Source organism: Zootermopsis nevadensis, unplaced genomic scaffold (assembly GCF_977971745.1).
Source record: "Zootermopsis nevadensis isolate Lab colony 2312 unplaced genomic scaffold, Znev_1.0 Znev_ptg000022l, whole genome shotgun sequence".
NCBI classification, from domain to species: Eukaryota; Metazoa; Arthropoda; class Insecta; order Blattodea; family Termopsidae; genus Zootermopsis; species Zootermopsis nevadensis.
In genome coordinates this window covers 17,634,158-17,659,876 of record NW_028259154.1, presented here as the reverse complement: position 1 = coordinate 17,659,876, position 25,719 = coordinate 17,634,158, and the positions used below count along the sequence as shown (strand labels likewise).

At 41.7% G+C, this 25,719-nt stretch overlaps 1 protein-coding gene across 5 annotated transcripts in view; it reads left to right on the top strand.

The window, feature by feature from the left end:
* zfh2 (Zn finger homeodomain 2) overlaps window positions 1-25,719 on the top strand; it is a 167,913-nt gene that overhangs the window by 37,222 nt on the left and 104,972 nt on the right. For all 5 annotated transcript variants that reach the window (XM_087353920.1, XM_087353918.1, XM_087353919.1 and 2 more), the window contains exons 3-4: window positions 937-4,661; window positions 6,986-10,790. In XM_087353920.1, the coding sequence (XP_087210046.1) occupies window positions 937-4,661; window positions 6,986-10,790 (7,530 nt within the window). The remainder of the gene's footprint in view (window positions 1-936; window positions 4,662-6,985; window positions 10,791-25,719) is intronic.

Sequence of the window (25,719 nt, the reverse complement as noted above, 5' to 3'; positions counted from 1 at the left end):
CGGAAGTGTACTTACTAAATGGGAAACGTGTAGTTGTAATTACAAAGTCACATTAAAACGACACAGCTATGTTGCCACATTAGCACGTATTTAACATTGCCGAGAAGTTCAGAGCGTAGTAGTTAGAGTAATAACAGTTTTCAAGTGTCTGGTTCTACATGTAGATTATCATCTGCAACAGGAAGAGTAAAATATTTTTTTGTTTATAATTTACCCGTAAGCCGGCAGAGTACGCTGGGTTTGACAACAATGCATTACTGAACAAATAGCAGGTGTTTGGCAGTCCCCATCTGTGATGAATTTTAAAATCTCGAGTTTTATTGTCACAATTACGACTATGTATTATAAATGACCAAATTATCGTTATAACTTATGTCGCTTCTGCTGATACGTCTTCAGATTATGGCGATGCACTCATTTAGTCTCTTTTAAATTCAGTCTTTTCCCCGAGCCTGCACTTAGCAGCGTGCCTGTATCTTGTTTTCTGTGTTCTGGGAATACTTTTCGTATCCTCCCATCATGATTTTGAGATGTGCCCGTTCCGTTCAGCTTCCTATATTATTATAATAAAATGATTTATTTTTAACCTCACAAGTAGAAGTGATTTAACATTAAGATGTAGAGATTTTATGTTCTGTCCGTTATTGATAATGTCAGCATTTTCGAGACGTATCGTCAGTTCCCCTCATACATAAAAACAACATGAGATTGTTGTACTCAGATACTTATTAATTATTGACGAGATTTTTTTAAATATCTGAGTAATGTAAATATTTAATTTAATCACGGTAACGCAAAGAAATATTTTAGCCTAAATTGCCATTGAGTGATCTCCTCGTGGATAAATATACCAATCCGAAAGCGTTTCACAAACATTTTATATCGCAAAACTTAACAAAACGTTACTTATTTTAATTGTTTAACACTGCCTTCCAGATCGGAACGAGGTGCAACATCATCAGCACCATCAACAGAACAGAGAACAGAGAGAAAGCTGCAAAAGTGAACAGAATAAGGAAATAATGATGAAGTTCCCTATGGATCAACATGCGCAAGAGTCCGATGATCTGGAGCAGCAGCAGCATAAAGCTGCCCAGCAACACATGTGCCCATACTGCAACTACACCAGCAGTTCCGAAATGCGCATTCAGGCACATGTGCTGGCTCAGCACTCCCAGTCCGAACCATCACCTCCCTCGTCTTCTCCAGCGCGCGATTTCTTGTGTCCACTCTGCCAGGATGGTTTCCGGGACAGATCTCAGCTAGAGCGCCATGTCATGCAGATACACAGCGTAAATTCTGAAGGCCTTCAGCGGCTGCTTCTTCTCGTTGACCAGTCTCATTGGTTGAACGCCGTAAGCAGATCCGCGCCTTCGACACCACACACGCAGCAGCAGACGCCCCCGAACCAGAACTCGCACCACAGCCAAATGATCAGTCCTTCCTCCGCCACCAGTTCAGCAGGATCGTCGTCGGGTGGTAAGGATCTCGATTTGAGCGGGAAGCAAAACCATTCGGACGTCAACTCGAATGATGATCGGGATGAGGCATTGCAACCAGATTTGTTATCGCCCTCACCAGACGATCAGATGGACATGGATGAGTTCAGATGCCAGACATGCTTCAGGAGCTGCAGAAACATTGACGAATTATGCATGCATCAAAATGAGACAGGACATTTGGAAATAAAACAAACTCCAAATGGCCCGGGGTATTTGTGTTGGAAGAAAGGATGCAATCAGTATTTCCCTACTGCGCACAGTCTTCAGATGCATTTTCGTGAAATACACACGCGTGGGGGAGTGCCAGGTACCCCAGGACATCAACAGACGATCGCCGTATCAGAGAAGCATGTGTATAAGTATAGGTGTAATCAATGCAGCCTCGCTTTCAAGACCATGGAGAAACTGCAGCTTCATTCTCAGTACCATCTGATCCGCGACGCCACAAAGTGTGTATTGTGTGGTCGTAGCTTCCGGTCAGTACTTGCACTTCACAAACACGTAGAAACATCTCACTCGGAGTTGTCCGAGGACGAATTAGCCGCATATAAACAAAGCTTGATGAGTAACCCTCTCCTTCTAGCTGGTCTTAGTGGTCAGGTGTTGGATCCTTCGACCAATGACTTGTTGAAGAAAGAGAGTCTGAAGATGGAATCTGATGAAATTATGGATGTAGACGAAAGTCCAAGTAAAGACCAGAGTCATGGCCAGGAAGACGGTATTGGCAACAGTGTTGGTGATGGAGAAAACAGCGATGACTCGGTTGTTTACAAAGAACAACAGTTCCTAGAGGATTACCTCAACAGTCAAGCAATAGCAGAAGATAGCTATAACGACCCGAATCGTAAGTATAAGTGCCACCGCTGCAAAGTGGCGTTCACTCGACAGAGCTATTTGACGAGTCACAATAAAACGTTACTTCATCGCAAAGGAGAAAAACTGAGCTACCCGATGGAGAAGTATCTGGACCCAAATAGACCTTATAAATGCGATGTTTGTAAAGAGTCATTCACGCAAAAGAACATCCTTTTGGTGCATTACAACTCTGTCAGTCACTTGCACAAATTGAAGCGCGCCATGCAGGAACAACAACAGCAGCAAAACAACAACAACAATAATAATAACGGCGTGTCTGCGGTGTCGCCGCATGCAGTTGCTACTGCAGCGGCCGCACTGGCCGCCAGTTTGGGAGTTACGCCACCACCAACTCCAAAATCAACTCCAATCTGCGATGACGACGACAAAAAACCATACAAGTGCAACATATGCAAGGTGGCATATAGTCAGGGTTCGACTCTGGACATTCACATGAGATCGGTGCTTCACCAGACACGGGCGTCAAAATTGCAAGACCTGGCCATAACGGGTCAAATTGACCTGAGCAAACCCCTTATTGAGCAGCCGGAGCCCCAGAAAGCACAGGATCAACACAAGAAGATGCTGCAGGATTTTCTCGGTGCCTCGCCTAAACAACAGTCAGTGTCTTCGTCGTCGCTGACGTCACCCTCTTCGGGAGGCAGCAGCAGTATCAGTAGCAGCGGCGTCTCCTCGCAAGTGCCGTCTCTTGCCCCGGGATCGTCTCCCGTCACGGGCAGTAACATAGTTCCTCAATCCACCGCTGCCGCTGCGACTGCTTCAGCATCAACGTCAACCAACCCAATCATGTCATCAGTTCCTAATAGTTTGTCGAATAATGCAACAAACACAAGTACAAGCAATTCGATGTCGAATCATAACCATCACCACACGCAGGCGCCACCATCGCCTCAGCAGCAACACGGAATGGTCTCTTGTCAGAGATGCAGTGCGCTGTTTGTCAGTCAGGAGCAACTCAACACCCATCAGCAATTATACTGTCTCTTTGGCAGCCCGATGACTTTATTCCCGCCTCTTCCTGCTCCGTCGCAAAACTCCGTCTCGGTGTCATCGCAGGCGTCTCACAGCTCTCCACAGCCTAACGCAAAGACGCCTCCGCCCCTTTCGACCACACCACATCAAGAAGAGCCCTTTATGCGGCTCTCAGTGCCAGGGAAAAAGTCGTCTCAAGTGTACAAGCACCTGCTGGAGAGTTTTGGCTTTGACCTTGTGATGCAGTTCAACGAAAATCATCAGAGACGACAGAGGAAAGAGCGCGAAGATGAAGAAACCATGCTACCGGCTGCAAGTACTCAGACACCACTGTTAGAGGAACAGGAACAACTGCAGAACCAGACTGTTATGATCAAACTGGAGGATGAGCCACTTGTCACCGTTGAGCAGGACCTGCCGGAAGTAGCTAAGTCAGTATGCCAGCACTGCCGAAAAGAATTTTCAAGTGTGTGGGTGTTAAAGGCTCACTGTGAAGAAGTACATCGGGACTTGGTTCCGCCGGAATTTCTCGAAAAATATGCTCAGCAGTTCAAGTCTGAGTACGAGAAGAAGACGGTTGTAGTAACGGCAGCGACGTCAACCACGCCAACCGGGACAACCGTCTTAACTGCATCTGCAGGACAGCACTCTGTGGCCACATCCACAAGCAACTCCTCGAACAACATACCTTCCAACATAGACCTGATACCTGAGAAGGATGTTGAAGACAGCAAGGAGGCAGTCCAGGTTAAGATAGCTCAACAACAGCAGCATCAGCAACAACAGCAGCAGCAGTCAATGCAGGGAACACCCCCGGAAAGGCCAACTACTGCTCCTAGTACACCAACAGCCTCATCAACACCAGCGTCCAGCACAGATTCGATTCCTGCAACGCTTTCGACTTCGATGGCAGCAACAGGTAGCATGGGCGGTGCAGGGGCGTCCAGCAGTGCCAACTCAAGCCTATCCATGTCGTTGGCTCAACAGATGAGTGAGATGCAGGCGGCCTTAAATGTGATGGCGGCTTCTCAGTTACAGCAGCAGCTACAGCAGTTCAGCACACCCATGATGATGGGAATGGCGGGCCTCGGGATGGGCCTTCCCTTGGGGCTCAACATGAACGCTCTTGCGGCCATGAACCTGCAGCCTCCACTCGTTCCCATGATGATGCCACCGCCGCCTTTCGACCCGCTGTCCCTTGCCCAGGCTCAGAACTCCATGTTCTCTCCGCAAGCAGCCGCAGCTGGGATGGACCCGGGTTCGATCCTCGCGAAGCAGCAGCAACACTTGCTTCAGCAGCAGCAGCAGGCGGTAGTAAATGCTTTATTATCTTTATACTGCGTTGTTTTCATAACGAAATGCTGATTCATTCCTTCGGTGTGCAGTAGTTTAATTTAATTGTTTCTCTGAGTTTAGACACGTCATACGCATAAAGGCAAGAAGGTTGACGGAAAAGGACTTCTGAAAAACGTGGCACAAGTATAGACTAAGACTTGTACACAGTTTGGGATTTCGGCCTTAAAATACAACCTTCTACAAAATATTTTGTACGAATATTACCTAAGTGTTGTCGATAATATGCCCACTTTCAAATAAACGACATTTGTTTTATATTCATGTTCTGTTAAGCACTAGAAAATTATCCACAGAACTGATTTCGTTATCAGGTTACATTAAGTGTTTTAGTCGCGGCATCGTTTTGTGAAAAGGAAACGCCCATTGCCACAAGAGAAGAATCTGTGTTCATATTTCACTCTCGTGATGCTCGGATACAGATATGTGCCCTGAAGCATCTCCCAGTGCTGCTTGATGGTGAAATCCAAGATTTGCTTTCCTCCATTGTCTCACCTGAAAGTAAACCCCTTAATTATTTATTCTTATTGGAATGGATGATTAATTAAAATGACATACTTCTTTGGGGTCCGCAGTGGCCGCGCGGTCGCTGGGACCGTGGGTTCGAATCCAAGCCATGGAATTTGTCCGCGTTTTTCTGTGTTGTGCTGTCCTGCGTACAGGTACAGGCCTCGCGACGGGCCGATCCCTCGTCCAAGGAGTCTTACCGAATGTCTATAGATCAAAGCCAACGTAAAGTTGGGACCTGCAGTGCTCAGGCACTTGAAGAACGGGCCGTTCCCACTATCCCAGTATCCCAGACGTACTTCTTTTGCCTCAGTGGAAGTTACTGTAAGCACTCCTTGCAGAAGAATGTGTACACAATATCATATTTAAATGTGTCCAGTTTGTCTTTCATTTCAATTTCTTCTATCAGTACAAAGCTATGCTTGAGCTTGCATTATTTAATTTCTTTACAATTTATTAGGGAATTAATACTCTTTCATACATTTGTCATTTGACGGTTTTAGTCCACTTGCCCGTTTCATAAATCAGGCTTCTCACCGCATGACCCGAGTTAAATTCATGGCAGTCCATGTCGAATTTGTTGAAGGCAGGTTTTCCTCCACGTGCTTATATATTTCCTCGTAGCCAACACTTCTATCGATGATCCGTAGTCATCTCTCATCGTCCTTAATTTATGCCGTAGGCCCTACCAGCCAACACATTATTATAATCTCTTGCCGGACACGTAACTGAAATGAAAATTAATACTTAACGTTCGCAATTTCGTAAAATACCCTGTTCCTTTGACCTGTGCAGTGTCGAGGAACGAATTTGTTGAAATCTGGGCTTAGTCTTTACCCCTTATATCGATAATTTTTATGGACATGAACAGTCATGTGAAGTCATTGTGCTAAGTCATGAACGTGTATGGGCAACTGGTTAGCGCATGCTTAACCAAGGCACAAGCGAGTAAGTGTAGTTTCACGTTACAGTCACATTACCTCGAGGGAAATAATTTTTATTGGGTTTGAGGCAAGGTAGGTCCCATCCGCCGTGTAGACGCAGTGACGAATGGCAAAATATTACGCCATTGCCGGGAATAAGTTCCGGTCGTTCATCTTGGTTTCAGTGACGTCACTGTATTCAACAACTATCGACCAAGTCCGTAATTTGTAGTCATTAACAAGTGTTTTCTTTTATTTAAATTGTATCAAATGCAGGGGACTTCTTGGAATAGGAAAGGACGAAATGAGTCTGCTATTTTCTGCACTGGTTAAAAGGTGTGATGTTAATGGAATTGGGCAATCGGGAGAAGTGTCCTTGCGTCACACGCTGTGATAAGTGCACAAACTGAGTAAGCCCACTACATCAGCTATTTTAATATGATGCCTATAAATAAAATATCAGTTTGATTAATCAGCATTTAGCATTTAACAATGATGGTAAATGTTTTAGCAAGTCTATAACACTTTGGAATACTGTTCTCGAGTCTGTATTTCTGTAAAAAAAATTTCTCCTGTACTTATGTATTATGGATTATGCCTTGAGTTATTAAAATATTTTATCGTTAATCCAGTTCATGGCAAAAAGGGTGTTAAACGACTGCGGATTCATTGCCAGAAATGTTTTTACATTGTGAGTAGTACCATCTTCTTCATCTATATTTTCAGCGTTGCTTTAGCCTTCACTGTGATGTGATTTCTGCTATGTTCCTGCCTTCTGTATTTATGGCACGTGCTTTTTCTAATTACCATAATTGTTGCTGCCAGCTGGAATATTAAGTTTTGGATTTTCAGGTGACTGCCGCGCAGCAGAAAAGGGCAAGGACAAGGATTACAGACGATCAACTAAAAATTCTGCGCGCTCATTTCGACATAAACAATTCACCCTCAGAAGACCAGATCCATGAAATGGCCAGTCAAAGTGGATTGCCGCCCAAAGTTATTAAACACTGGTTTCGGAACACTTTGTTTAAAGAGCGCCAACGAAACAAAGATTCGCCCTACAATTTCAATAACCCACCATCAACAACGCTCAACTTGGAAGAGTACGAAAAGACCGGAGAGGCCAAAGTGATGCCTCTGAACAGCAGCGGCAGCGGAAACGAAGACCAGACTCCGATCAAAGAAGCAGCGCCCGCGAGACCGTCTTCTGTATCAACTGGATCGTCGTCAAACAAGCGGAAACAGTCACAGCCTCAGCCATTTCCGCCCCCGCAGGCATTTCCTCAGCCTGCAGAGATGATAAAGACGGAACCTCGAGAGATGTCATCCCATCACCACGACAATCAAGACCATAAATTCAACAACTTCTTCATGGAGTCTGAGCATGGCAGTAGCAACAGGAAAGAAGGCGGTGGTGAGAGGATACTGGACCTTGCTGACGAGAAGCCCCCTCACAGCCTGTACCCACCGCCGAGTCCTGTAAATATGATGGCAAGTAACACCAGTAACAGTAATAACAATAACAACGACAATTCAAGTTCAGTTCCTCCTTCAAGCATTGTACGAAGTTCGTCTCCAAGTAGCCTTACTTTGACTTCCATTATCGCGTCACAGCTAGGCTCAGACTCCATTACAACGACGCATCCAACTATGAACGCGACCAACATGACGGTGACGTCATCACATTCCAGTCACAGCAACACCAGTAACATGTTGCCCCCAAAATTGACACCCCCAAATTTTCCACCGCCCAGTCAAGTTCCTACGTCGCCTGGAATATTACCGCCTCTTGGGTCATCGGCATCTGCTGTTTCACGAAGTGTGAGCCCTGGCCGATCTTACAGTAACAATTCTTCAGATGGCTTCAGTCATGCTTCGCTGACTCCAGGAGGTTGCGGCAGTGGAGGCGGCAATAGTAATGGAAGTAATTCGTCAGGAGGTTCTTCAGGTAAGAGGGCAAATCGCACGCGATTTACTGACTATCAAATCAAAGTATTGCAGGAATTTTTTGAAAACAATGCTTACCCAAAGGATGATGATTTGGAGTATTTATCAAAACTGCTCAGTCTGAGTCCACGAGTCATAGTGGTGTGGTTTCAGAATGCACGTCAGAAAGCGCGTAAAGTGTATGAGAACCAGCCCCCAGTTGAAGCGCCACCTGGCGTGGAAGAAGGAGGTGCGAATAGATTTCAAAGAACCCCTGGATTAAACTACCAATGCAAGAAATGCCTACTTGTGTTCCAGCGCTATTATGAACTTATAAGACATCAAAAAACTCACTGCTTTAAGGAAGAAGATGCTAAACGATCGGCTCAGGCTCAAGCTGCAGCAGCACAAATAGCAGCTGTTCTGTCGTCTGAAGATTCAAACTCTAGTACCATAGCAGAACCTAGTCAGCAACAACCGCAGCAACCACCTCAACCTCAACCTCAACCTCAGCAGCAGCAACAACAACAGTCATCAGCGTCCAGCAACCCGGCCACTCCTTCAGCAGCTGTAACACCCACTCCGCCATCATCGTTGTTTCCGCCTTCACCAATATCCGGCACACCAGGTAACACTGAAAACACTGTCAAAGAAGGAACCTTCCAGTGCGATAAATGCAATTTAGTATTCCCACGGTTTGATCTCTGGAGAGAACATCAACTAGTGCATATAATGAACCCAAATCTGTTCCCTACGTATCCGCCAGATAGTCCATTCGGAATTCTTCAGCAGCATGCACAAATCCAACAGCAGCAACAGCAACAGCAGCAGCAGCAGATGGCTGGAATGGGGGTTTCAGATTTGTCGATTAACTCCACATCGACAGCTCAGCACTCCCACCCACTGGCATCTGTGCTATCTAACAGGCGGAAATTTGAAGAATTTGATGACACTTTAGACCGAGATTGTGATCAGCCGAAAGATAAAAGACTGAGGACAACCATTCTTCCAGAACAGTTGGATTACTTATATCAGAAGTATCAACTGGAGAGTAACCCATCACGTAAGATGTTAGAGAATATTGCTCGAGAGGTTGGTCTGAAGAAGCGGGTTGTGCAAGTGTGGTTTCAGAATACGCGGGCACGTGAGCGCAAAGGGCAATTCAGAGCGCATGCTCAAGTAATTAACAAGCGATGTCCGTTTTGCCCGGCATTGTTCAAAGTAAAATCTGCTCTAGAGTCGCACCTTGTGACCAAGCATGCTGATCAGTGCACGCGCGGCGAGATTAACATCGATAACTTACCGGATGAAGAACTGAGCATGGAGTCCGCGCCTTCATCCCACATGGGCGACAGTGGCAAAGTCTCTACGAACTTCGGTTCAACAACTCCAACGCCTAATATGATGCCGCCACTTTTCCCGCCTTTTCATACAGACATGGAAAATTCACTGAAAAAATATTATGAAGAATCTATGAAGCGTTACATAAGCGAGCTCCAGGCTCACCATGCTGCACACAATGGTGGCATCGGTAAAGAGGGATTGCAGATCCCTACAGATCTAAGCATGAAGATTAAGCAGGAACCTTCAACTCCTGGAAGCGAAGGCGGTGGTAGTAGCGGCGGAACTGGGGGGGGCGGTGATGGTCCGCTTGATCTCAGTAAACCCGTGGACTTGAGCCGCCCCGTTAAAGTTTCGTTGGATCATGACTCGCGTTCTATTATGGCCGAACCCGGTCCTCTCACGGACCTCAGTGAGCGCAGCTTGTGTTATGAAGACGACAGTATGTCCGAAACGACGGAAAACATGGACGGTGACGAAAGTAATCCGACATCCCCGGCGTCCAGCACACAGAGCAGCCACCAGCGTCCCATCCATTCTGGTGGAGGAAAGAGGTTCCGAACACAGATGAGTAGCCTGCAAGTGAAGGCGATGAAATCTTTATTCAACGATTACAAAACTCCAACTATGGCAGAATGTGAGATGTTAGGTCGTGAAATTGGGTTACCAAAAAGGGTGGTCCAAGTTTGGTTTCAAAATGCTCGAGCCAAAGAGAAGAAGAATAAAATAGCACTTCAGAAAGTTTTAGGTGGACCCGAAACGTCTCCATCCGTGGTGACATCGTCTGAATCATCTAGACCACCGGAAGAATGCAAACTATGCCAGTTCAAGTATTCGCATAAGTACTCTATTCAGGATCATATATTCACTAAGAAGCATATCGACAACGTGAAAGCCCACATCGAGAGTGGGAAGAGTGACACTTCAGGAAATACGAGTGACGGGGGTGGTAGCGGCTCCGGAGCGGGGGAGTTCACCGTGCCTCCAGTTCCTGGTTCATCTGGAGGTACCGGAGGGGCTGACTCCTCCGTGAATACAACTGTTCCATCTCAACCGTCGCCTCAGTTCATAAACAACAGTATAGCCGCCGCTGCGGCCCAGCAACAACAACTTGCACAGCTGCAGATGCTGCAGATGGCTGCCGCTTCCGGCCTGGCACTTCCAAACTCGCTGTCGGCGCAAGCCCAAGCCATGGCAGCAGCGGCGGCGGCCGCAGCTGCCAACTCCACGAAAGATCAGCAAGGGAGTGGAGGCTCCAAGTCGCCAGCTCCTGGTCCGGAGGACATGGCACTGCTACATCAGCTGTACGGCCTGGGGCTTGCTGGATTCCCCGGCGCCATGCAGGCTGGAAATTTGTTCCTGCACCCAGCAATGTTCTCTGCCGCAGCGGGTGAGTAACGTTTCCATATACGAACGAAACAATCTTGCAACACTTCCTTTTACAGGTTTCCCTTTTTGCTATGAAAACTGGTTTCACTAAGCCATAGTTACTCAAGTAAACATTTTACACTGTTTAAAGACGTAAATTCTGGTTTAAAACCCTGAGCCTCTCCAATTATAAATAGTATGTTTCGTGTTTAACTCTCAACTGTACCGTTAACAGTCAGATAGACACAAATTATTTTAACTTAAAAATACTTTTTATTTTGTTTTAAATTAACTATATCTTCCAGCATATAGAAAATTCTTCACCGAGTAAAATTATTTTATTAGACATTGACGTAACTAGTATTTGTTTTGGAGGCAACGGATTATATTGAATTTAATGTTTGTTTAAGCTATTGTATTTAAAATAATAACGTTAGTGTTACCGAGTCTCTAATGTTAGCCATGAATTAAAATTTTTACTTGTTTGTAATTTAGCAGCGTCCCTTATGTTTATTTTTGCATGAGGGCGATATGGAAAGTATTTTGTTATAAAGAAATATGGGACGTAGTTTACCTAATGTAGCGAAACTATGAAAGCCACACACTTGGAATTAGTTTTGTTGAATCGTCCTTCGTAATTTATATACGAGTTTACCTTAGTAATAAAAATGAGATGCTACAACTTTTCTAAACTTAAATGCGTTTGGCCCCCACGATGCTGTGATCAGATTTATTGGCCATTCAGATGTCATAGTTGTCCAAACCGTAGTGAATCTGGCTTAAGCCGGCATTTATTTCGAGGTTTGCGCAATATGTAAATGTTCTCATCTTACTCTTAAAGTGCAGTTTATCTTATTATTTTTATTTGTTTCCATAATAGTCGTGTAGAAAAATGTTTTATTTTAGATATATAGTATAATTTGGCAAAGTGCAGTTGAAGTATTATACGTGATGCATTCGAGAAAATAAAGAATTTATATTATGCCTTCCAAAAATTATGTAGTTTAGTTATTTCCTTGTAAGCTAATGCTATGTTACAGGAAGGACAATTAGATACGCCTTTTTCTGAATCCACCCCCTTCAACTCCGAGTTCTTTGGCGATTATTTGTGAAAAAAGTGTACACTTGTAGATTCCATTGCTTATCATGTCCTTCATGTGATAAAGTGAAGACGATCACTGGCTAATTTAAGCTAAGTGATCATATTGATATACACGCGTTACTAAGTATGTTGTGCGTATTTACTCATACATTCTTAGCGGAGTTTGTGTTAATGGCAGAAATTGCAGAAATTTATGGTAGTATACGTGTACCCATAATTATACTTCGACCAGGATATTGCCATCAATAATTAAGATGGCTGTCTTCTAGGATATTGCACTGTGTAGTCCGGTAGATATTTATCGACGTTTTAGAGAAACTTACTGCCTCCATTATCAGGGTGACTTCAAAAATTCCTTTACTGCTTCTCGATGTTTATTGAAATTTTATAGTGACTTACACCAATTTTCGCACTTGACGTAATCGTCTCTGAGAACTCACATGGACACTTTTCTTTGGAAATATACCTCCTGTTTATTTTGTTACGTTTTATTTTAAATGTGTGTGTTTTGAAGCGATGGACGCTGATCAACATCTCGGTTCCTTTGATGCATTCTTTACCCATCGTACATAGTTTTTGTAAAAAAAGGTGTTAAAGGATTCCAGTTTTTGTTATAAAGTTTTTGAAATCAGTTTTTATCTCACTGCATGATACCTATATAAGTTAAAAGTTTGGAAAAGGAATGAAGCAGTGGACACTATTGTTCACATAATGCACCATCGAATCGAGCCAGGTTTGTTTCCATTGCTGAGGATTCAATGTGTTGGTTACGGCTTCATTATTCGTCTGGCATCTCCATAGCAACCATGATAGGAGAGAAAAGAAACAAAAGATTCGGTCGGGAAGAAAGACTTGAGTGTGGAAAAAAGTCGGATCAAACAATCTCGCGTTTTCTTCTTTCTTCACTACGCGTAACCCGGCGATTACACCGCACTGTTTTGAAAGACTCTGATGTAAACCATTTTCCCGTCCCCTCCCCATGCCATGTGCCCCGCATGTGTTAGAGACTATTGTTTCTGTAAAAGACTTTGTAATCGTCTCACTTTGGAATTCCTCATTCAGAGGTATTCTGGTCTTTTAAGTGCTTTGTTTCTGGACAAATGGACAGGGGTGAGCACGCAGATATTGACATCGGCACGAAATGAGAGTGAATTTCTAATCACTGTCAATTTAACAGAAATTGGTTTTCATGCAAGGCTGGCAGAATTTCGAATAGCCTCGAAATAATATCGTGTTTGATATTGCGGTGCATGAAATGTATTCTATAACAAAGTGAAGATAAGTAATGTATTCACTTTTATTGTTAGTCAACGTTATTTAGTTTTAATTTGTGGAAACAGTGCATTTAGACAAAAAAAAATTCACTCATCCATGGTCTGCTATGTACACGTACATATTATACAACTCAGAGAAACGGATGTTTACTTGTTAACACTTCGAAAATAAGCAAAAATAAGTAAGGATTTTAATTGTTACATGCTGAATCGTTACACTTTTTAATACAAAAGCTCGTTTCTAAGTACTACTTTAAAATTCTGTAGTCATTTTTCTTGTAGTATAGAGAGAACGAGTTTGGGGAGGTGTTCCCTGGCAAATGAGACATAGAAATATTCAGATACGTCTTTTAGGTACAGTTTTTAAAAATAAGATTTATTCAGATTTGGTTGCTGCATATTCGTACATCCTGTACCACAAAGAAAAGGTTATTCATACCAAGTCGTTTCGAAATGTTCTGTAACTTATTATGTTTTGAAGGCAATTCTAGAAATCGGTAAGATCATAATTGAGTGGGACACATAAATTCGCAGACTATGCTGATGGTGTTAATTATTCGATTAAACGTGAAACCGCAGAAATTTGTTTGGTTGAGGAACTAAACGCTGGGATAAGTAGACTTACAAGTACGTGTCTTCTGATCAGAGTGTGGGACAAAATTCGAGACTAATATAAATACGTCTACATTTCTTTAGAAAATTTTCACATGGTTTGGATCTAGAGCAGGCAATCAAAATATGCTTTTGAAATTTTAGGAACAGATTGAATTCGATTAATTCTTTCATTCCTTTCAGAATAATTTATCTCCTTGCATTCTGTCTGAAATGTAAATAGATAAAACTTTGATGCAGGAAGTTTTCGGCCATCTGCGCTACTGTCAGTTTCTCAAGTAGGACATTGCTTCGTGCAGACCAGTTTAACGCGTGGGCCACATCAGGCCTGTGGACTCTTGGACTTCTGTTTGCACTCCTGTACAACATTTTAACACTTTTCATTTTACTCCTCTTATTTTCACTTTTAGAAGAAGAAAAAGGCATTTGGGTTGCAAGTAATACCTGAATACCTTACTTGATTCCTGTTTGCAGCATATTTATGAGGCTTATACAATACTTTTCTTCTCCTTTCACGCCCTCACTTACACACTCACACACGGACTCAATTCAGCTCCGTTTTCTTTTCTCGTCTGTCCCCGCCTAACTTACCCCTTTCAGTACAATGCAACTCTATTAACTTCTTCTTCTTCTTCTTTGGTCTGTCCCGAAGTCTATTTTTTTTTTCAGAGTTGTGCTACCGGCTTTTCGCCCCAGTGCTGCATGGCCGTCAGTCAAAGTCGTAGCCTGATGGTGCCCCTGTGAAAGGGTGCTGCTTTGTCGTGTGGACGGTGACATCAGACGTGACTCGCGGAAACTCTACCATCACCGTGTAGAATTTGCATGAAATTGTGCGGGGTCTTCTGCTGTAGGGATTCTTCAAGGAGTAAAGAGTTACTATAGATCTTTCACGGAATTTAACTATTCATGGGGAATTTTACGGTTGTTCATCTTTCAAACGTAAACATAAAATTCTTCGAACGGGTTTAACGCAATTTTGAAAATTATTTAGTAAGGGATTTAATTTAAACTATATTTAGTTTTGTTTAGGTGAACGACCTTTCGTCTTTTAGTGAATCTTTGTTTGGAAAGCTCGATTGTACAGAAACAATTTGTACATTTGGTACCAGCTGAGACTTTGAGTCCAGTGTTATCTGTAGGACAAGAGATCCCACGGAGGTTGGGGGCCTCCCACATTGAACTCGTATTTATAAAACTTTTATACTTACATTTTAAATGCATTTCTGGTCTTAGAATTATCAGGAAACCAATTTATATTTACGCCCTTTGATAATGAACCATGAATGAAGTTAATGGAATTAGCAAGTAACTTAAACGTTCTCTGTTATGCACTTTGCCTCCTCCAGCGCAGTCTCAGATCTCTGCTCGCGTCCTGTCGCTTTGCTCTGTGCGGACCTCGTTTTCAGCTGCAAATTTTGTATCCGTCGGAACCTAAACAGCACAGGCTTTTCGCCGCACGTTTCATAATGATCTTCATTTTTGCTTGCTTTTATTTTCAAGTCACGTCTCGCCACTGAAAGATCCTTTAACTTCTTTATTTGTAATTTTACTTTCTAACAACTAACTCCATGCAGCAGTCCTTCTTGAGAAGCTAGAAGTCCATCAGGTGGTCAAGAATTTTTCCCTCTTTCATAAAACCAGAAGGTTCATTACTATGTTTAGAAGAACCCGCCATTTAACACTGTCGAAAGTTGGTTGAATCTAGTCCTAGCCTTCACATCTTATTTCAGTGACATTACTTTAATATGATCCTAGGTTTTCCCTTAAAGTTTTCGAAATACAAATTTGTATTGCTTTTTATCTCCGTTATGCAGGCTACATTTCTCCGCTCATAATATTGGTTCCTGAAATAAGTGCTCGAAATTTCTTTAAGATATCGTTACAAAAAGTTCTCCAGAAAGTAGAAGTACGAAACGTTGAGTCGATAGTGTTTTTAACATCGGGCCTTCATATTGGAATATCAGTTTTTAAGTTCCATACATTTGGATTATAGTCTAAAACAAAGTTTAAATTTTCTACAGTGACAGCCAATCCTATTTTTATTAGACATTGCAGCGTGCTCATTTAATCTGAGCCCTACGTTGTGGCTTTAATGCACTATGCCAGAGATATTTTGTCCAATTTTCACGTTATAAAATTCCAGTAGACATTAATATTCGGCAAGGAAGCTGCGAAATCCTCAATATACGTTTTATACACAGACTACTTCAACACCCCTCGTCTCCTGTGTAAATCTTGAATGTATTTAAAAGTCATTTATCCCCGTCGTATGATAGTGGTGGCTGGTTGATGGTTTGATGGCATATTCTCCATGAATACTTGAACCCATGCACCCATCATGAATACACAAACCATTATGTTGAAAAGAGGGCCCCAAGACGGAGTACGAGCGAGTATAGGGTATGCAAATGCAAAATGAATATAGTGGTTCTCAGCTGGATTAGAATACGCACACCTTGCCCGTTTCTGTGTTAGCATCCTTCATGCGTTTTTGTAGACTTATTAACAAAACGAGAACCAGATTCATCACATACGCACTTCCCCTATAAGCTGATATAAATAGTGGAGGATTCCTGAACCTTTACATTACCCGCCTTAGAGTCGTGTCGGAAAGCTCGGTTGGCGGTTGTAATATCAAAGTAATAATGACGACAGTGGACAACGGATGCTGACTGACTGACTGACTGACTGACTTGTATTCATGGTCGCGCAGTCACCCGAAGTCGCCAAGAAGTGACATCTCGGAGTCATAATTCCGAGTTTGAATTTCGAATTGCTCGTAGACGATCCTCATTACATGTGCTATATGAACAATAGCTTCTTCTGTCTGCAAATATTTTTGAAAGAACGCGTTTGTTTCTCCCGTGCGGCTTAATTTTCTGCATTTAGTCTGTCTACAGATAACTCAAGGCTATGTATTTTTGTTTTCAGAGGTTTAAATTTCATTCTTCGAAGCAGTGCCCGAAAGCTTTAGCCAATGTTGTAGTTGCTAGTACTTCATCTTACACTCCCATACTCTTGTTCATTCTGGTGCCATAATACCTGCAGACTAATTATAAAGACGCGATTGAAACTCACATTTAAATACGTATGAAACACCTGTTGTTCCTCTAAACCCAAAAACGAATGAAACAAATTGCATCTAAATGTCTACTGGACCCTTTTTAACAAGCCACACGAGCTGAACCATTTCATTTGTAATACGAAAATCGTGCCTTCCATTGGTATTTAAATCCATGCAAAACTTAGCACGAGATTCTTTCTTTACTGAGCATACCTTTTCAAACAGACACACGAACTTACTTACCTATTCCGTTTGTAATGTCAAGAACGAGCCTTCCATTGGTATTTAAATCCTCGTAAATCTTGTCCTGTGATACCCCTTTTGACGTCGCATACCCCAAACTCCAAACTCCCGATGTCGCATGCCTCGATATCGCACTCCTCCATGGAAGAGGTCCATTCACGAAGGGCGTGTTACACATACATAAATAGCGGGGTGCCTATCCCAATGTTGTAAGATAAGAGTGTTTATATATACAAAACCTTCTGAGGTTACGGACATTTGGATATGCAAAATATTAGTTCTTATAGGAGTCATGTTAGGGTTAATTTGAATACGTTTTGGGGGGGACCGTTGGAAGGTTTGGAACGCGTTATGTAGTACAGATGCGAATATTTGCGTGCTGGGACAAAGAACGCGTGCGATGGTCACGTGTTTGGGTCTGGGACGAGCTCTGCCCCTCCTCTGGCATTTCTTACAGGGTATAATATGCTAAATACGTGTCATGCGATCTGCATATGTCAGCCACGGCAACGGCTACGTAAGGCTGCTTGTGCATGATTTAGTTGAGAGGGCTGGCTGGGTACCTCCAGGTGAGATCACCTTGTTTTAATTGCTTTTAAAAATTTCCGAAATTGCCATTCCATTCGCATGAACAGTGTGAAATATAATGTTTATTGTGTATGTACATTTATCTTTGTCATCATACCTTCCTAGATGGCAGTATTGTAACTGTAGGCCTGCTAAGTGACCTATGTAAGTCATTTGTAATTTACGCTCTTAAAGTAAGAGATTGCGTTACACGTTCATACGGAATATTAGTCGTTTCTTATATCCCATCTTCGGCGTTCTGGGGAGAGTACTAACTAATATTTACTTGAACGTGACCTTTGTGTTGTCGATTCATTTTATGCACTTTGTGCAAAGATATTTGGGAACCGAACAGCTCAAAAAATGTAGGTTCTTCTGCATTACGCTTTCATGTACATGCTTAGTCGACTTTTGTCACAAAGCTGCAAAGTACATATTCGTATCGTTTCCATACTCTTGTGCATTATGAAATGTGTGTATGCAGAAGCCATTTTGTTTTGTAGAAGGTGGTGCGCTTTTTATCGGAACTTTGTTTTACTCAGGATACGGAATGTGGCAGTCTTGCCGTCCATTGAATCACTCTTCGCAATAACTCACGTTGAGCTATCTTTTAATATGGCTTTCTTTTTCAGTCTAATATCCAAACTAACAACCATCAGTAGTTTTGATGGCGCTGTTCAATATCTAACATCCACGCTGAAGCGTGCAGATTTATCGCCTTACTTTTGTCTCTAGGGGAGACGAAACGCGTTGTGCTTATTGGTTGGTTGAAATCATTGGCGTCATCCGTCCCTTCTGGCATTTACTAAGGCTTTAAAAGAAAAAAAACGCATTACCGATAAATAGAGATATAAGAACCTAATCAGACGACATAAATTGGTCCTTTTTTAGTCTAATGACAAAAAATCACGGTAATTGCGTTATTTTTCTAAGAGAAGGAAATCTCGTAAACTCGCCACGTGTGTTTTACATAGAATTAAGCATATTTTCCGAAGGATTCTTGTTTAGTCTCCAAATTGTAATACTTGTACGCTATGGTAATTAGGTGTCGTTGTCATTTCGAGTATGCATCTCCCATACATGTCTGTAGTGATGAACAGCGTGTGATCTGTTGTCGATTGGGGTCTTCTGGGTTGTGACCCCTGGTAGTCTGCACGACCGCACGGTGTCACAACCCAGCAAAGCACAGTGGACAGTTCACCGCCGTGAAAACCTCGTATCACGTAGTCTGTTGTATTTTTGACATACATTCTGCATGCTAACCATACGATCACTGAGAGGGCTGCTTTAAAGGCTTGGAGTGTTTTATATCTAGAGCAAAGTCCTGTGGAGCAGGTTAGTCTAAGGTGACACCTCAGACTCGGAAGAGATACAAGCTGTTGTGACAGGGATTTCACGGTTTTACTCAGTCCCTCTAAAGAGTGTCGGGATAATACCCTGAAATAAGCCAGGACCGCCTCCTTCCGTATTCCTATCTTCTCACCATTCTCATCTCATTCTGTAGTTGAAACTTCTCCTTCGCTTCGTGGTACAGTCACTGACTCATTTCATATTTTTTTCCGTTTGCAATTTTGAGTTTGTACTCTAGACTATGTTTGGATCTCCTTCCGTCTGCCATGCTGTCCAATTCGTTTATCCAACGTTATCAGTGTTCAACTATTTTATTTTGTGTTTTACAGTTAGAATTTAGACATTAACTAACTTAAGAATTAATCACAGAAATACGGATCGTTAAATACATTTAGAAGACGCCATTCATTGGAATGAACAAGAATTTATTGAAAAGATTTAATTTCGTTGAAACATGTTCTGGAATTGTAGAGTGAAAGAAACAAGACTACAAATCGCCATTGTTTAGTATAACTAACCAGACAAATAATTCCTTATAGAAATGGAATTGGTTTGGTTTCCTTTGGGCTTTCGAATTTCATTTCAGATCTTCAACGTTTACCAATAAGTTCTCTAACAAGGGAAACACATGGATTGCAACGTTTAATTTATTTCTTTTTCTTATATGAACCCCCTTCCCCATACCCGCGTGCAACCACCCCTTCACTTCCGCCCCTAACATAAAAAGCATCGTGTACTGAAGTAAGCATAGTGACACACATGGGCGCCATAGGTTTTTTATCCACCATCCCCACCCATTCCGTTCGATACAATACGAAAAAAACTACCCTTCTTAACTAGACTGGCCTGTATCATATCCCTTGTAGCACCACCCTATTTCACCCACTCCCCTCGAAAAAATGGGATCTTTATGGAAATGTTTTAGTATGTAATCCCACTTCTAGACAGAGAGCACAGCCAAGGGTCGATTTGCTACAATTCCACCCATAAAGAGCTGAAACAGTGCCACAGGAATAATGTATTATATTGCCAAGTTCTTTGGCCACCGAATTTTCGACAGTAGAATTTAAGCAAATGCAATTTGGAATGCCTTACAAATTGCTTTTAAATATTGTACTGAAATACACCTCTTAACAGTTAAGATATTATGAGTGTCTGTGATGTGTATCTAATTTCGAGTGAAAATAAATTACAGATATTTGAAAATAATGGGCCAGGAAAGTATTTGGATGCGAGGATTAGCAACTGCGAGGCATCGCACGAGAAAATTTCTGATTTTTACAGGTCAATTAGGATACTATGACTGTCTAGATCATGCCCGCCGTACCTGTAGCTTTCTCAGCCGCGTTGGTTATACCACAGAACGGTACTATAAAGGTGAATGGTGAATTGATAGGGATGTGGAAGGAAGTGGCCGTTGACCGTTTTAACATACTCTCCAACGTGTTCCTGCGTACTTATACTTACTTTTTAGCCCGCCCCAGCCGTCACCAGAAATGCTGTATATATGAGCCTACTGTGCTCTCTTTTCTAGTGCAAAACTTTTTGAATATATTTTTTTAAATGGTTAGTAGTAGTTTTCTTTTATCACCCCCTCCTTACACACATCCCCTTAGTGCATCTCGTTTTAGATCACATCCACCTTCTCCCCTCTCACAAAATATCCCCACGTTTCTATTGCACCGAGGAAATTAGCTTGGAAAACCTCCATCAACTTTTTATGTTCCAGACCATTCTCGTTGTACTAAGGAAAGACAACGATAGGGGAAAATGATATACGTTAATATTGGGAATCCTTACAATCAGAACCAGCCTAAGGAACGCAAAATTGGAAGGCTGTACTCCTGTGGCGTATTTGTATTTCCCAATTGCGTTATTTCATATACTTTATTGATAACATAAGTATCTACTGTCTACGACAGGTGTTCAGACTAATAAAATTATTTTTCTCTCATTAATTAAATATTTGCCTGTCCTTGTGATCTCACGGTCTAATGACTTAGTTTTAGCCGCTTGTGGGTTCGAATCCCATTCGACGCATTGATGGGTCCCCGCGTTTTTCTGTGGTGTAATGTTTAAGAATGCAGTGTGGGATGTTTATACTCTCTTTGGGGAAAATGTCGGGCGACGTGGTACCCAGTTCAAGGTTGTAGTTGCTTTGACGTACACTTTATGACAGAAAGAATATAATGTCGATAATCAACGTCCTTTTTTAACGGTCCTGTGACCTGTACTTTGCGTCACAGAAATTAAGTACAAATTGGCGTGTGGGAAATTAATTTACCTTTATTATAATAGAAAATAGTTACATTATTACCCGTGGTAGTATTTTGTTGTTTGAATCTGTGTGTATTGGATGAACAATGCGTAAAATTGCGTGTTCTCTACGTCACGCATGAGATAGGAACGTAGTAGAAACAACAGAAACAATGACTGGGATTTCCGCCAGTCACTCAAGATGACAAAAACAATAGACGATCGCTGAAATCTCAAAAATTGTTCTGTGTTGGTTGATCGATCTCGTCTTGCAAGAACCCTCACCATAGTACTTTTTTTTTAAATTTTAAATTGAGTACGTGACAGAATCATATTCTGTTGTAGATCTTCAACAATTGCGCCTTTGTTTTGTCTCGCTCTAATTGAGTTAACAGCGCATTCTATCGGAGCGCTCATCCACATCATGAAAACGTTTATTCTCTGATACGCTTTAGTTTGCAGTGGGACCTAAGTTTTTTTAAATTATTATTATTGTTATTATTATATGGATATTATCTGAAAATGGGAACTTCTGTAGACGACAGGTAAAGGTTTCACGTGTATATATGCAGACGGGGGAGCCGTATCGAACGCGCTCTGTCCTTAGCCGCTGGTAATCCGTCTGTCTGCCAGGGAAGTTGATGTGTGAAGGAAACGCCAAGTGTTTGGCTTCTGGTTCATTCGTGCGTTTCTCTAACGCTGGTTGCACATTCTTATTTTGGAATTGACTTCCTTGCCATATTTTTAATACTGATAATATTTAAGCGAAGTTCACGTTACAATAAAGAGAACACAAGTGATAAACTGTTAGTGTACTGCATCAAGAGCCAAATTGTCAATTATGGCAATAACTTACCATTTATCGTGGATTTCCTATATTTGAACTTTTTCAAAAATACTGTTCTGTTTACAAAATAAACGCAGTCCAGTGGTATGACTTGTATGTTAACAGAACAGACTTTTGTGTGACAGGAAGAATATTATCAAATTCTAATTTTTGCAAATGTAGGAAGGCGTATGGGAGAATTCCTGTTGCTGATAACAAAATTGGCTTAATTATGTTCAGTTCAAAACACATATCTTTATAGATTTCTTTTCTGCTAGAAACACGTACTTAAAATTTCTTCCTGTAGATGGTAGATAACTAATTTTGGTTTGTTCTTATTATGCATCGTTATATGTGGTTTTTAAGTATTATTTTTATTATTAGTATAAGTTTAATATGGTTGTGAAGCGTCAGTTTCTCCGAGGAAACGTTGTCAGTTGTAGGAAATCATTGGGATCTGAGAAAAGTATTAAATTTTAAAACTGGCTCGTAGTTAATTGTTTAAGTATAATGTTGATAAATATTTAAGTAAAGGAAAAAGTTGAGACGAATTTTGTGACACAGACTTTGGCCTTCTTTTAATCTGAAGATTAATGTCTAATATCCTGTAATGATTCGAAAAGGAAACATGCATGATTTTCTTTGAAACTCAACCCTCAACCAAACTGATGCCTAAGCAACCTGCTTCCTAGAACGAACACTAAGATGTCTCGAGTCAGAGCCGAACTTGTTACCCGCACACTGATGTACGACGGAGTTCGTTGGAATATGGCGTTGAGGAAGGGGGGTGGCTTAGCTGTTCACGGTGACATCAATGCTTAGGAAGAAAGAAACGCAGCGCAGTGCAAAGTTAATCGAATGACAAAACATTGCACATTCTTTCTACTGTCAATCAGAGGAACGAAACACAAACGACTTCAAATTAAAGAGTTTATTTTTTAGCGTTAAATAATAAAGTGACAGTATGAGACCCAGAGTTTCATTAAAAATGTGGAATTAGGAAGCTTGGGGTTTTAGGTTTGGATTCTATAACCCCTAAATGAAACCCCATCTGAAATCAAATTCATCCCCTCTGTCAGTGTCACCCGACATCCCTTGGATTCTCAATTGTTCAGAAGACTTACAGAAAATAAAGGAAAAAATTAGTAGATGGATGAGGCGACTTGAAAACTGTCCCAGGCAAGACCATCCCTTCTTGTGTGAAGGAACCAACCGTGAAAAGGACAAGGGGCGCAGACGTAAAAGAAGGGCATTGGTAATACCGCAAGGGGTGTTGTACCCTTAGCTGTAGGTCTTCACCCCTGAGAGAGACAATTGTCCTTTCGGTCTCATTTCTGGGTTCCCCGTATTTAGCTTTTCAAGGGCGCACAAGGTGTTGTGCACAGTGTAATACAGAGGGACATGCATTCTGGCAAGTTTCGCCATATTGACAAAACCGTAAACCGTTCACGTGTTCCTTAGCGACTATTTGTTCTGCCTTCCTCCAATAAGAACTGAAATCAGTAACTCCATCGAACAGGATCCTCCTTCACAAGCTGACAGTCTCTCAGCTGGCTAACAAATTCACCGCCTCTTGTAGAGCCCAGCCGAGCGTCGCGGCCGTGTACTTACCTATCGTGCTCCTTATTCTGGAGGTTCCTAGTTGAAATCTGGGCCCGGAAACCGACTCTCCTGACTGAGAGTTTTTGTGACCTTTTTCAATGGCTTCAGGCAAATTCCGGGTTAACTGACCCTACGGAACATAGTACTTGAAAGCCGAAGAGTCGCTTAACAAGCAGGGAAATTCCTCTCCCTTAAAGTCTATTAATGTGTACACAAGAGACTGCCAACAGTCTCTATTTTGAGTCACATGAATCCACTCCATGGCTTCTCACTTTATTCCCTTAATATCCATCGTAACATTATCTTCCTAACTAAGTCAAGATCTTCAGATTCATCTCTTTTCTTCGCGCTTCCCAGTCAAATTTTTGTTCTCACTTCTCATCTCTCTCATGTATGCTGCAGCACGTATAGGATGATACGTTAAATTAGGCCACGACCGCATTCTTTCGCGCCCTTACGAATTCATTATTCACTGATTACTCCGTCATTCCACACTGTATTATCTGAGGTGTAAGGGCGGCCTTAATTAAACAACATGTAGGTAAATGTATTTGCCCCGATGGTTTAGTACCGTGTTTACAAGAGCCTGCTACTGTACCTTAACCTGAACCGATAAATTCATCCCATGCTTTGTCACTCCACCTGTCTAAGATGAATGTTAATAATATTCTTCAATATTATCTTCTTTCAGTCTTTCGAACCGAATGTCTGTATCCATTTTTCATCTCCCTCATGTCTTCAACATGTTTCGCTTAGCTAATTCTCCTTGGTTTGATCACTCTAAAATTAATAGTTTTGACAGACAGGAAAATATTCGGCGATTTGTTCTGGTTTCCGGTCCAAGTTGCAATTTAGATACCGGCTGGATTCGCAAAAACGTACTCAATTCATTTAGATTTCTTGTTCGTGAAAGGTCTTACATAATAAAGCAAAAAAAGCTATGTGTATACAGACAAAGTGATTAGATCATGTCGTGTGTCTTTTTGTCTACAATTTCAGCATGAAATCAACTCCAGTCGCTCTGGTACTGAAGAGTAATAGAGCATTAAATATAATTAATACTTGTAGGTGAAAAATGAAAGTTATATATAAATTATTGTGTTGGCTTTGTTTTGTGTAATATAATAATATAAATTGGTGGGGAAATGAATATAACGTCAGAGAATGATACATTTTGTTAACAAACATATGAACGGTAAACTGTGGAACTAATCCTTATTTTCAGAATGTCAGAAAAACCGTGTTTGGACACAAAAATCAAGTTTCATGTTTAACTTCTTCCTAATTTGAGTTATTACTGGAACGTTTTATCCATGTTGAGCCATGTAAATTAAACGAATTGAATGTAAGAACAGATTAATTACCATTGACTATTGCTAGTAACAGATAAACGTGTATTTTAAACAGTTTAATTGCCTCAGACTAAGTAAGTAACTCGCCAAAACATGACAGATTTTTTGACAGTGTCCATTATTGTGCTACCGTAAGGTTAGGTCGGGTTCTTAGTGTGGCATAGGAATTCTTTACGAAGATTTTACAATAACTCCGTCTGAGAATTAAATATTTACTTGCAGTGGTTAAGCTCTCCAAGATTTTCGTATTCTTTTAATATTATAAGTGGCTTTTTTGTCATCTTATAGTAAAACCAAGAGAGACAAGTATATCCAGTCAAATCTCTCCTTTCGCGATACTGATTTCTCTTTCGTCTCTACTCCTCCTTCCTTTTGGGTTGTGTGAAGACAAGAGCGACCCTTTTCGAAAGAATAACGTCCAAATTTCTTTATATCCTCTTCCCTCTCCTCATTTTCCCCATTCCCGAAGACGAGAATAAGAGGCACGACACAGCACAGACTTAAGATTGTCCAAATAGAAAGAGAAATAAGAGGACAATAGCAGTAGATGAGGAGGGGCACGAAAAGATAGGGGAAGGGGACCAATATCATCCTACTCTGCGCCGATACATTCAACACCAAATCAAAAGCATACGTGGAAACACCTGGATGTGATTCTCTTCACCGGGTGTTTGAAAATTAGAGCACTGGATAAAAACTGTGG